The sequence below is a fragment of the Pteropus medius genome, unplaced genomic scaffold (assembly GCF_902729225.1).
Source record: "Pteropus medius unplaced genomic scaffold, Ma_sr-lr_union100, whole genome shotgun sequence".
In the NCBI taxonomy this organism is placed as follows: domain Eukaryota; kingdom Metazoa; phylum Chordata; class Mammalia; order Chiroptera; family Pteropodidae; genus Pteropus; species Pteropus medius.
In genome coordinates this window covers 6,661-18,962 of record NW_024352784.1, presented here as the reverse complement: position 1 = coordinate 18,962, position 12,302 = coordinate 6,661, and the positions used below count along the sequence as shown (strand labels likewise).

General features: G+C 42.0%; 1 protein-coding gene, 1 long non-coding RNA gene and 1 pseudogene across 2 annotated transcripts; 1 reads left to right on the top strand and 2 right to left on the bottom strand.

The window, feature by feature from the left end:
* Positions 1-772: 772 nt before the first annotated feature.
* Positions 773-2,302, bottom strand: MRPL17 (mitochondrial ribosomal protein L17). The gene is made up of 3 exons (XM_039847838.1): positions 2,068-2,302; positions 1,690-1,758; positions 773-1,338 (listed from the first exon to the last, which is right to left on the bottom strand). Exons 1-3 carry the CDS (start codon positions 2,239-2,241, stop codon positions 1,078-1,080), a joined length of 504 nt encoding a protein of 167 aa, XP_039703772.1. The 5' UTR covers positions 2,242-2,302; the 3' UTR covers positions 773-1,077.
* Positions 2,303-3,560: 1,258 nt separating this feature from the next.
* LOC120590224 (uncharacterized) lies at positions 3,561-9,403 on the bottom strand. Its single transcript, XR_005649654.1, has 2 exons — positions 8,092-9,403; positions 3,561-4,941 (listed from the first exon to the last, which is right to left on the bottom strand). It is a non-coding gene; the product is annotated as an uncharacterized LOC120590224 (long non-coding RNA).
* LOC120590705 (uncharacterized) lies at positions 5,547-5,665 on the top strand (annotated as a pseudogene).
* Positions 9,404-12,302: the final 2,899 nt, after the last annotated feature.

The window sequence follows — 12,302 nt, the reverse complement described above, 5'->3', positions numbered from 1 at the left end:
TAAAATCTCCTTCCCACCATATTAGGGATATGGGAACTGTCAGACACTGTATCAAGTGTTTAGGCCAGGATGACAGCACCAAGTCTTCTCATGAGTAGTTAAGCCTTTGAGTCTCTGAGGAATGGGCAGCCTGGCTGGGGCAAGTTTGGCTTCACAGTAGTTAGTGGATATAAAGGAGCTTCCTATTTCTCATATGCTCTGGCCATTCTCAAGCCAGATTTCCCTTTGAGTTCTCAGAGAGGTCCAGATTTGAGAATAAAGAATTTCTAGGAAATTCCCAGGTTTAACTTCCTAATCCTCCTCCAAGATTAACCCTTTCCTTCACTTTACTCTCCCCCCACTCTTCCACCATCCCAAGAGGAAGGAGCTTATCCTGGAGTCCAACATTCTCTGTTGAATGCTTTCATTCCCTTGGCCAGGATAGTAGTACATCTGAGTTCTCAAGTACATCTGAGTTCTCCTTTGAGGCCCACTTAGTGCTTGAAGGGAGCACATGAGGGTAATATGTAATCTTGCCTAGAAACAGAATGGTTGTAGTGTTTCTTGAAGGTTCTTAGGGTACCATATTACTATGGAAGGTTCAATTCTAGATGTTCACTCTCTAATCTGTCAGGAGGTAATCTTTCTCTAAGAAAACCCAGGGGCTCAGTCTCTATGCTAGATGTCAAAACTCAGTCACCTTTGGGGGCTAGTTTGGAATTACAGGATACATGTTCCATATAAACTGGCATTAAGGAAAACAAAACTGTGCTAATCAAACAAAACCTAGATCTAAGAGTCAGAAACATACACTGTGAATTTATTATTCCATGGAGACTGAACATTTGGATAGTTGTCATTCTCAGAAATCCCAAGAGGAAAAAAAATTAGTGTACATATATTCATACAAGTTATTTTATCTTTTGTGCAAAGAGAAGGTTATCTGGCTCCTCAGGAAGGTTCTGGGCTCCATTAAGGCTGTTCATTTTGCTATTCTAGCCCCAGTTCTTCTTAGCGATTAATAGAGCTCCAAAAGCCTATGATTATGGGCACTGATGAGAGCCACACACCCTTTGGCTCCAGTTAAAACCCTGGTGTTTAAATTGTGTGGGAGCTGTAGATCCTTGCTTCCTGGTCCTGCCGCATTCCCTGAAGTAGCTGATTTAGGAGTGTGAGGTTGCTGTCTCTGCGAGGCAGGGGCAGGGGTGGGAGGCAGTTCCCTTTATACTCGATCACCGCCATCTTGGCCCGATCCTGCTTATTCCGATTTGGAATCTGCAGCATTCTCGTGTAGCCCCCATTCTGACCTTGGTACCGAGGGGCCAGTACTTGAAACAGCTTTGGGATTAAGTCTTTCTCCTAGAGGGGAAGAGTTATCCAGGAGAAAGCAGAGTCAGGCACCACTGAAGAGACAGTTTCCAGCACTCTCAAAAGTAGGTTCCAAACACACACACACACACACACACACACACGCACGCACGCACACGCGCGCGCGCGCCTCTCTCACCTTGTAATGTGGTAGAGTCAAATGTGCAGATTCAGGTTCACATCGAATTCAACCAAGATACACGTTTCTAATTTAGTCCACAGCATTTGTCCATAAGTGATGAGTACCTTGGCTTAATTCTGCCCAGTCGCCCTTTCTCTAACAACACCCTTCCACTCAGGGAGCCAAGGATGAGATTTGGGTGACAGACAGGATGTACTCACTGTGAGCCAGAAGTCAGCGATGCGCATGGCTTGTTCGTTGGTGTCTCCCAGCTTCCCATAGTCGATGAGCTGTGGCGACATAACATCACTGATCCAAACCGAGCAAGACAGCAAGTGCCTACCTTACTCTTCTAATGCAGGACTGTAACCCGTTCATTCCACTAGCAAAGCTTTTCTCTAATTCAGGCCACCCCTAAACCCCAGCACTAACCAGTCTTCTATTGGGGGGGCCAGAGGTGTGGGCTCATTTCAGTGTACTGGGGGATTCAGACTTCGGGGAGGGCCTACCAGGGCGGTCGCACTCATTCGCCAAGTCCAGCCGGACCCCGCCCCCTCAGGCCAGACCCGCGCGGTGGACCAGAGCGTCCCGTTCGTCACCTTCTCAGCGTAGCCCCTCATCTCGTCCACGCGCGCCCATGACGCCTCGATGCGTTCGTGTCGCACTAGTCCCGTAAGCAAGTTCCGCAAGAGGTGGATGCGGGACTCGGGACCAAGGCCCAGGCGGCGGAATACGCGGCCATGGGAGATGGCGGCAGCGACCGTCAGCCGCATGTTCCTGGCTTCTCCCCGCCCCCGTGAAGCCGGAACTGGAAACTAGATGGGAGGCTGCTCGGGGAGGAGAATTTGAGAGGACGCAGGCGCGGTCTCTAGGTGCGTGGTGGACGTGTTTGCGCATGGGCATCAGAGCCTGCCTCGTTGGCAACCTGGGGGCGGGCGGAGAAGAGGGGTGGACCTCTTCCAGAGGAGGCGAGCTGGGCGGGTTTCAGGCACCGCGAGCGCTCCCTGTCTGGCCCGAGAATCAGGCGCCCCCTAGTGTGGGGTGAGCCGGTCCTTGGGGTTCTCTTGGCTGCGTCGGTCGTCTTGTGTCCCGTAGGGCGGTGGGAAGATCCGCCGCAGAGTCTGCTGGAAAAGCAAGTATCTGAGGGGAAAGGCGCCTGGAGAGGTCGTCCTGAGCGCTGGCAAGTCGGCCTGCCTGACACCTTGAGTGCGTCGTTTTTGATACAATTAAGTAATGGTGAAATGAAACGAATAACAATGATGTTCAAAAAAGAAACGCAGATAGTGAAAAATTTCTTTTGTTGAGGTAAGTACATATAATCATCCCAGTTAAATTAAAAATACATCATTCGAAGAAAAAGTAAGGGATTGATACTTTTAAATTATATCAGTGTATTTTTTTAAGGGAGAAAACATGCCTACGCATATATGTGTTAACATAAAATAACATTATAGTTTCAGTTTGGGAGCCTTAGGGTCTGCAAATTTTTAACGAATTTGACAAAGTTGCTCCTTGTTACAGGTTGAATTGTGTTTTACCCCCCGCCCCCAAAAGATATATTAAGACCTGCCCCTCCCCACCTCACCTCCAATACCTCATGATATGGCTTTTTTTGAAAATTGGGTCATTGCAGATGTAGTTATTTAAGATGAGGTCATACTGGAGTAGGGTGGGCATCTAATACAAATGACTGGTGTCCTCACTAAAAAAACTCAAATGGGGAGAGACACACAGAGTGAAGACAACCATGTGAAGACAGATTCACGTAGGGAGAATACCATGTGACCAAGAAAGCATAGATGGGAACTATGCAGTTGCAAGCCAAGGATCATCAAGGATTTCTGGTGAACAGTGGAAGCTAAGAGAAAGGCAGGGAACAGATTCTTCACTAGATCCTTAAAAGAATGTATGACCCAGGCGGCACATTGGGACTGTGAGACAATAAATTTTTTTTCTTTTAAGCTGCCCTGTTTGTGGCACTTTGTCACAGTAGCACTAGGAAAGTAATATGCTTGTCTTCACAGTCAATAGATAGCATACTTGGATTTGTCACTCTTCACTCATAGGTGATCAGAGAACACTACTTGGTAAGTTTAATTTTGAACAATATTTTATTCGAAGCAACAGATAACAAATAATTAGGAAAAGTCTTAAACATAGATATGTTGGCAGAGATTTATACAAACCACATCTCATAATAAATTCCAGAAATTAAAATACTGTTTCTTGTTTTGGGGAACAATTCTTGAAGCTTTCAATGATTTGCACAATTGAAAAATCATCATAAATTTCTATTGGTGAAAACTTGTGAAGATCTGCAAAACACTGACACTGATGTTATTTGATCCATTGCTTTAGAGGGAATGTCCACTTGGTGAAAATGTACAACATCACATTGCCTGCCTGTCTGCCTTCTTTCCTTCCTTCCTTCTTTTCTGTCTTTCTTCCTTTCCTCCTCCTCCTCCCCTTCCTCTTCTTCCTTCTTCACCCACGCTCTCTCTCTCTCCTCTTCCCTTCCCTTCCCTTCTTTTTGACGTTCTTTCATTCTTTCATTTCTCCATCATCTCTTGTCTCTTCTGGCAGTCTTCAAATTTTGATTCTTTTTTTCTGTGTCAATTTTTTTACATTTTATTGTTGCATAGTTAATGGTTTTCTCCAGAATTCCTGTTGGCTGGTGTTCAAGGAGCAATTTAAACCTTGTTATTTTACTGTACGTTGGTCAATGTTTATTTTGGCTCTTTGCAGATATTTTTTGTGTCTGATCAACCTCATCTGAAACTTCACCTTGGTTGAAAAAGATAATTCAGAAAAGTCTTATACCACTAAGATCATTTATTTTAAATTTACTGCTTTAAAAAGCAGGATGGTTCTACTACAAAGGTTAGAATCATAAAATACACTTGAAGTGAGCTTGGAAGATCATAAATTCTTATTAATTTACTATGAAAAGTAATATATGTGGCTGAATTTAACTGTGTAACTGATACTTCTTCAAATCAACTTCCCTGTAGAGTAATAGAATAAAATATTTTCAGTGGATTCATTTTAAAAAGTGGTAATTTTTAGCAATTTTTTTAGAACTTAGACAAAAGATTTTTGTGAGGGTTACTGTATCACTAACACCGTTAGCATTGTAGTGCAAGGTGATAAGAATCATATTGACTTTTAGTTAGTGTTATTACTATTCTTAAATTCTTAACAGATGATTTACCTCCTTATGCTTACGTTGAGACAGACTGCTCCTGCCTCCCAACCCTTGGTACCCAATGGCTTTGAATGTCCAGCTGAACCTCCAGGGAAGGTGCTCAGATGGATAAGTATTCTGGGTGGGCCAAGACTTGGAGTAACCCTGATGAGAGTATAGGTTGAGCCTCTGAGGAGGTGTCGGTAGTGACTATAGTTATTCTGGCAGAGGTGTGAAAGGTGGTCCTAAGCAATGTTCTGGGAGGCAGCCGAAGGAGAAAGATCCCAGCCTGTAGAAAAATGTTATACATAAAATTTAATAGCTTCTGCTGGTTGAAAGGAGTTGGACCTGCCCACACTACTGCAGAGAACCCCAGTGTAATGTCATGATTTAATAAAAAATGCACATTTGGTCTTACATCCTGGGTCCTGGCACAGAGCGGCACTCCACTCCCACCCCGTCTCCATGGGGGAAGTCGGAGATTGACATAATCACCATTGACCAATGAATTAATCAGTCATGCTTCCATAAAAACCCTGAACAATAGAGTTTGGAGAGTTTCTGGGTTGGTGAACACGCTGTGTTACTGGGAGGTTTAGCATGCCCAGAGTGGGATGGAAGCTCTGTACCCTTTCCTACATACCTTGCCCTATGCCACTCTTCCATTTGGCTATTCCTGAGTTGTATCCTTTATATAAAACAGTAATAGTAAAGTACTTTCCTGCTGTATTAGCAAATTATCAAACTACAGTGGATTGCGGGAATCCCCAGTTTATAGCCGGTTAGTTAGAAGTACAGGTGACAGCCAGGGACTTGCAACTAGCAGCTGAAGTGACTGAGCCCTTAACCTGTGGGGGTCTGTGCTAACCCAGATAGTATTAGAATTAAGTTGTAGTCTATGGCCATGCCACCCTGAATGTGCCCGATCTTGTCTGATCTTGGAAGCTAAGCAGGGTTGGGTCTTGTTAGTACTTGGATGGGAGACCACCTAGGAATACCAGGTGCTGTAGGCTTTAACAGAAAAAAAATTGAATTGTAGCAAACCCAGTTGGTGTCTGCAGAGAACTAGAGAATTGCTTGGTGTTGGAAATCTACATATTTGGTATCAGAAGTGTTATAAATAGAGAAAGAAGTTTTTCCTTTACCCTGAATGACTGCATTTTATTCTGCTGAAGCCTCTATTAAGCAATGTTCTGGGAGCCAGTACAGGTTGCTCAGCAAGTATTCAGAGATTTAGTGGTAATGGTGGGAAGCAATTGTCAGTTGGACTTCAAGCCAACTTTTGGTTCTATCCCTAGAATCATGAAGGTCTAGAAGTATAGGGATTGGCTCTTTCTTGATATATTTTTTTTACTCTCAGGACGTTAAAACCTCTCTGGATCCAATGTTCTTGGAAGAAAGCCTGCCTCTGGTATCAGATGGAATTGTGGTTATATTAGGCTCAGTTAAAATGAGTTTTCCACAATTAGAATCACTAGACTATTGAAGATAACAAGTCAAACATATCCTAAATGTAAACAAGAAACATTGTAAGCAGTTGAGTTTAGGAAAATAAGTTCCTTATCTATATGCAACTAAAGTTGAGGTGGTCCAGGGCTTTAGAGGGACATGGAGTTTGGATAGAAATCAGCATATCCCTCTATGGTGATGTTTTCCTCTGGAAATGATGATTAGCTCTCTCCAACTTAGCTTACTCTTCATGTGGTGTTCTTTTGCCTCCCTGCTTCATTTCCTTGTATTATTAGTGAGATGAGCTGCCTGCTGCTGAGATTATAAGGTCCTTCAAGGTCAAAGAAGAACTCTGACTCATGCATCCCATCTCCTTTCCGTCTGTTTCACCTCCAGCTTAGTGTTATGCTGTTTTTTTCTTCTCTAAAGTCTTTCAATACAAGTTTGTAAAAAAGAAAAATTTGATTTCTTTTTTTTTTGTCTGTGTCACTTGATTATTCACCTTTACTTAGAACAATTATTTATCTTCCCTTTTGGAAGGAAAAGGCAAGGAAACAGACTTTCTCCTAGAGCCTCCAAAAGGAATGCAGCCCTGAGACTAATTTGTGTTTAGCCCCATAAGACCTGATTTTGGACTTTACACCTCCAGAAATGTAAGATAATTAATCTGTGGTTTTAAACCATCAAGTCTGTGATAGTTTGTTACAGCAACGATAGGAAACTAACAGTGGGTTACACATTGTACCTGTCAGGATATGTTGTGCATAATAGGTACTCTGTGAATGTGTATTGAATGAGTGGTCAAAAATGTCCGATTCTTAATTATGATGAAGGGATTTTAGAAATAAATAAGGATGTTTCTGAGCATTCCAGACCAGTATGTGATGTGATCAGACAGTTTTCTTCTAATCTCTCTCCCTCTACTCTTCAAACCTCCTTAAACTTTCTAGTCTAAAAGGTCTGGAGGCAAAGTGAAAAGAGCATAGGCTTTGTAGTCATCAGACTACAACAAAATTGGAGATGAGGATTTGGATGAAGGTGGCATCCTTAATTGATGAGAAGGATTTTCTTTAGTCCACAAGAGACATTCATTTGTCAAGAGGGAGATTAGAATTTTTTATAAAAGAAATGTAGAAAGAAATAAGACTGAAGTAATATTAGTCGTTGGTATCCAGAATGGATTTGGCCACATTTCAAGTTTAGGACTCAGTCACAGAAATGTAGTACATCATGATCAGGTAGAGTGAGGCCCCAGAGTTGGACTTCACAAAGATACCTTGAGTTTTTGTATGCCATGAATGCTCGATTGAAACCTAGTAGGGTGCCATTGGTTTACCATAGCAGAGTGAATTGAGTCAGTCATCAAGTTGTGTGGACAGCTGGGCCAACTTTTGGAGTGGAGGATGTAGCAATAAACTCAGGAGTTGTGTTGGCAGCAGAATCCTTGGTACAGTATCAGCAGCTCAGGAACATTGTCCCTGCCAAAAGTCTAGACCTCAAGTTAACTAGCCAGTTCAGCAGTGGTATCCTGCAGAATGTTCAGCAGAATGCACAAAGAGGAGTGCTCCAGAGACCAGCAGGTGGCAGCTACCCTTTTCAATGCCAGGAGATTGCTGGAGCACACTCTTTCCAGCCAACTTTTGTGAGAGACACTCCCCAAAGGAGAGGCTCTCTGAGTGATCAAGCATTATTTTTTTTCCAATAGAGACCAAGCAATTCCTAAAATTATATTTAAATTATCAGATTGAATTAAGTTTAAAGTAGATTGAAACTAATTTTTTTTCTTCTGCTAACCAGTGGATGGAATTTGGGAGGAATATCAGGTTCTAGACTAAAACAAGGGGAGTAGAATATTTCTCTACATCATCTGAATTGTAGTGTAAGCCTTAGGATTCATTCCAAATTGCCCTTCTGCAGGGTCATTCAGATTTCTTCTTGGATAAGCTTTTCAAGAGGAAAGCAAGGATCAGAGAAGTACTTATTAATTTACCTTTCTGTCTTCTCTCTTTTCCATCCCTGTTTCTTGGTCTGTATTTGAATTTGGGAGGTTGAGAGGAAATTTAAATGTGTATCCATCATCCATTTGCTCCTGTGCGAGTTTCTCTTTTCTCTCTGAAGAATAATTCTCTCCAGGCAGGAAGGTTTTCATTAAGCAAACTTTTACTGAAGATTCAGTATGTACAAGGCCCTGTGATAAATACAGGGTATATAAAGAAGGAAAAGCTGGCCTTTGCTTATATACAAGGAGCAGAGGAAATAGGGAAATAGGCAGTTAAATAAATGGTTATTATAAATAGCCATGTGAAGAAAAAGGAGCTGAGACTAACTTTTATACTGACTTTTTCTAGGCCCATTTCTGTGAAGCCATCTTTGACCCCCAATCAGTTATATTCTCTTCATCTTTTGCTAACATTTCTACCTTGCATTTCCATGCCACTTATATTTTATTTTGTTTTGTGCCTTATCAGTCTGTGTACATCTTTGGAACAAGCTCTCTGTCTAATATCCTTGGTAAAGTTCCAGGTCCTGGCAAAATTCCAGATACACAGAAATGTTGAGTGTGAAACAGTGTCAGTCTCAGCCTATGCAAAGATGTATGTTCAAAGATGTTAATTGCAATGCCACTTATAATGGTGAAAATTTAGGAACCTGGTTGCCAACCTGTAAAGCTCTGATTAATTACATATAAAGTGATATTATGCAGGCATTAAAATTAATTATTAAAATAGGCCAATATTGTTGATCTCAAAAGATGTCCGTAGTAGATTTTCAGTGGAAAAAGAGATTATAGGAGTGTGTATACCACACATTATCGTGTTTGCAAAACTGTACATGTTTAACTATGTGTCCATGCTCCTGATGAGATGGTCATTAAAATGTTTACGCAAGTTAATCTGCCTGGTAGGATTTTGTGTTTTAAATTTCTTTTTGTATGTTTTTTCACATTTTTGAATTTTTTTTCAGTGACTATATGTTATTTTAAAAAACCCAGCAAGGCTTTTAAAAAATTCCATCAAAATCTGATTTTCTTTCTCCTACAAAATCCTTGGGGTCAGGGTCTCATTGCATAGTTGTTTCAACTGAGACACTCCAAATGTCTCAGGGACATATGGCAATGTCTGGACAAATATTTGGTTATCATGACTGCAGGCAGAGCAATTAGCATCTAATAGGTAAAGACCAGGGATGCTGCTAAACATCCTATTATGCACAGTACAGCCCCCCCACGACAAAGAATTATCTGGCCTCAAATGTCAGTAGTGCAGAAGTTGAGAAATCTATCAGAATTATCTTGATAAGGTTCTTTACCACCATCCAGTGGTAAGAGAAGGGCCTGCGACTTCCATGTAGCTTCAGCAGGAATCTAGATGTTTGAACTAAGGCCTCAGAAATAAGATGGGAGGCCATAAGAAGGATAGCTATAGTTAGAATGAGACGCAGAGGAAAAGCAAGGAAAAATTGTAGTTGAGAGGGTCTGTGATACTATTACTAAGAGCAGTATTTGCTTATGAGACTAACATCTGTATTTGTAAACCCTATATTAAAATGATCTGTTTTGGTTTCATTGTGACTCCAGAGACCTAGCATAACTAGGTGCCAAGGCAAGAAAGACTTTGGGTAAACTTTATAGATACAACGTGGCAGATAGAAGTAGGGGGAAGATCTGCAGTTGCACCCACAGGTACATTGGGTGATAAAGCTGCTCTTCCAGGAATGATTTCAGCCTGGACATTTGAGACCAAGGCAGGACTCCTTGTTTCAGCTCACGTTAACTATTACTTCCGTCTCATTCCTCCTAAGGAATTCATTTGAAAGATCTAGGCTTTCTTATTTGACTCGTCCTTCTTATTCTCATCCTGAACACCATGTGGAAAAAGAAATATCTATTCTAGCTCTGCTTATCAGTTTTATCCTTATTTTTTTCACCTTCCACTTTTCTGTTTTCTAATTAGAACTTACTAATGAGTTGCCATCTAGTAGCTATGTCTCATGCTTCTCTCCGCTGTTCCCAACAGGGCTGTGGGCCACTTCAAGAAGGCCTGTATTCTTTCAGCCTTTGAAAGGCTGCTGCTCTTTTCTGACAAGTGTAGGAATGTAACGCAGCCCTTATTTCCTTTTTTTTTTTTTTGTGCTCTTTCTTTATTCTCCACAGCCTTGTTGTTCAGATCCATTAGATGTAGCAATCTTTACCAAGTTCATGTTCTGTCAATCATCTTTACAATTCCCTGTGGGTAGGAGGCTCTTGGCTGCCACTCTTTTCCTCTTGTTAGAATAATTGCAACTTCCTGGTTTCTGGTGATTAAGTGCTTGCATATGACTTCTCTTACTTTAGATCTCCATCATCCCCATAGGTGTTAATGAGCCCAGCTCTGGATCAGTGCTTTTACCATCACCCCTGACCTTCAGAGCCACCACTGAACTTCTTAGGGATGTTGGTGCCTCTCTCATTGGCACATTACTAATGCCTTGGTGAATGTTGTGTCCTTTGGGCTTTCCCATGCAATGTAACCCCTTTAGAGTTTTCTGACCCTATGTAATAAATCCATTCCAGCATGCCCATCTCCCTGTTACCTTTTAATTTTTTTTTTTTATTATCTTCCAAAAACCTCAGGTATTTCTGCTCTGCTCAGTGCGGACTTTTGATTTCTTTAAGCCTTCCTACTTTCAGCGAGTCTCCCTACTATAGAGTGTTTGATCAATCCCCTGAGGTCCTCGCTTGAGCATTAAATTTCATATCCTGAAAAAGTCTCCCTAAGTCAATGATTTTTTGCATATCCAGTCTTATGTTCTAGCTCCCTTGACCAAGCACCCTCAAAATCGAATCCCAGGGGTACTCCCTTGGCTTCTGCTGATACATACTAACTAGTTCTGGTAATCTCTTTTCACTTTTATGAAGTCCAGCAGGTCAGCAGCTGAGTTCTTTTGGGATTTAACCCTAATTCTGGGCCTGCAGCTGGGAGAGGTATTTAGGTAACTCCGGAGGGAGGCACTTATTATCTTGCAGAGGAGATGTTTCTGCAGTATCATCCCAGGCATGGGAAGTGCCAGCTCTTTCTGTGGAGGGATGGGCTTTGTCTGCAAACTCAGAGGTTTTAGGGGGTCTGCAGAGCTAAAATCTTTGGGGTTATTCACTGAGATGGTCAATTCCTTGTGCCAGGTGGAAGCTAATAAAGCAAACGTGAAAGTGAATTGAATTACTAGAGAGCTCGTGGGAATGAAGAAGGAAGCTCAGGGAAGTGGTAAGGCAAGTTAATCAATAGACAACCCACAAAATATTCTAACAGAAAATCAAACAGTATGCTCTAAATGACATTCTTCAAATGTGTTTCTCAAAGATTCTATGAATCTGTTCTTTTTTAGAAGAGTCCCACTTCTGGAATAGAGTGAGCAGCTTCATGGACCCATTCCTCAGTAAAACAGCATAACTGGTGAAAATTATTTAAAAAGTGAATCAGTTTTAAAGTTCCTGGATATTGTCCTAAGGCTATAGAGCAAAGGAAGTAACATTTCTTCAGGACAATCTATTAAACTCAGTAAGAACAGTGAAAGAGTGTATGGCATGAGCCCTGACATCTCCTTCCCTCCATTCTGAGCAGGTGTGGCCAAGAAGATGGAGCTTCTTCCCTCACACTGCTCCCAGTCAAGAGATAGGGTGTTTTACTTGAAGGGTCAAGCAGCCAGCATTTCTCATCCTCTCCAACTCTGATTTGCAGAGGCTGAATTGCAGGAGAGTGCTTCAGAGAGGTCAGGGCCCCCTTCTTCCACCCAACCCTACTCATATGTGTGCAAATTCGACACAGGAATGGCAAGCTGAAAATACTGGGACCTCGACTATCCTTGCCTCAGTTCACCCATAGGGCAGAGGTTCCATGCTGGGAAAGGCAAGCGAAGAAGACCAGAGGCTACTGCCTTCACCCAGTGCCTGTATCACTGGCTCAGAGATTTTTCCCAGGGGAAAGGTAATTCATAAGAACAGGTTGCCCTGAAGCTCTACCCAGAGGAACTGAATTTATGTGAAACAGACTATGGTGAAGTTCAAGCCTAAGGATGTTGTTGGGGGAAAAAAAAAAATGGAGATTTTGGTGGTAAGCAATTAAAAGGAAACTGATAATTCCATGACAGCAAAACAATGAATTGAAACAATGGATTTCCTTTTAACTGAGGTGAGGAAGGCTGTCAGCAGGTTTTGAGTGGGAAGTA

Excerpts from the sequence above, each read along its gene's own strand:
- MRPL17 (XM_039847838.1), bottom strand. The coding sequence starts at position 2,241 with ATGCGGCTGACGGTCGCTGCCGCCATCTCCCATGGCCGCGTATTCCGC. Across the intron at positions 1,759-2,067 it reads TGAGGGGCTACGCTGAGAAG|CTCATCGACTATGGGAAGCT; the intron begins GTGACGAACGGG and ends ATGTCGCCACAG. Across the intron at positions 1,339-1,689 it reads TCGCTGACTTCTGGCTCACA|GAGAAAGACTTAATCCCAAA; the intron begins GTGAGTACATCC and ends CTTCCCCTCTAG.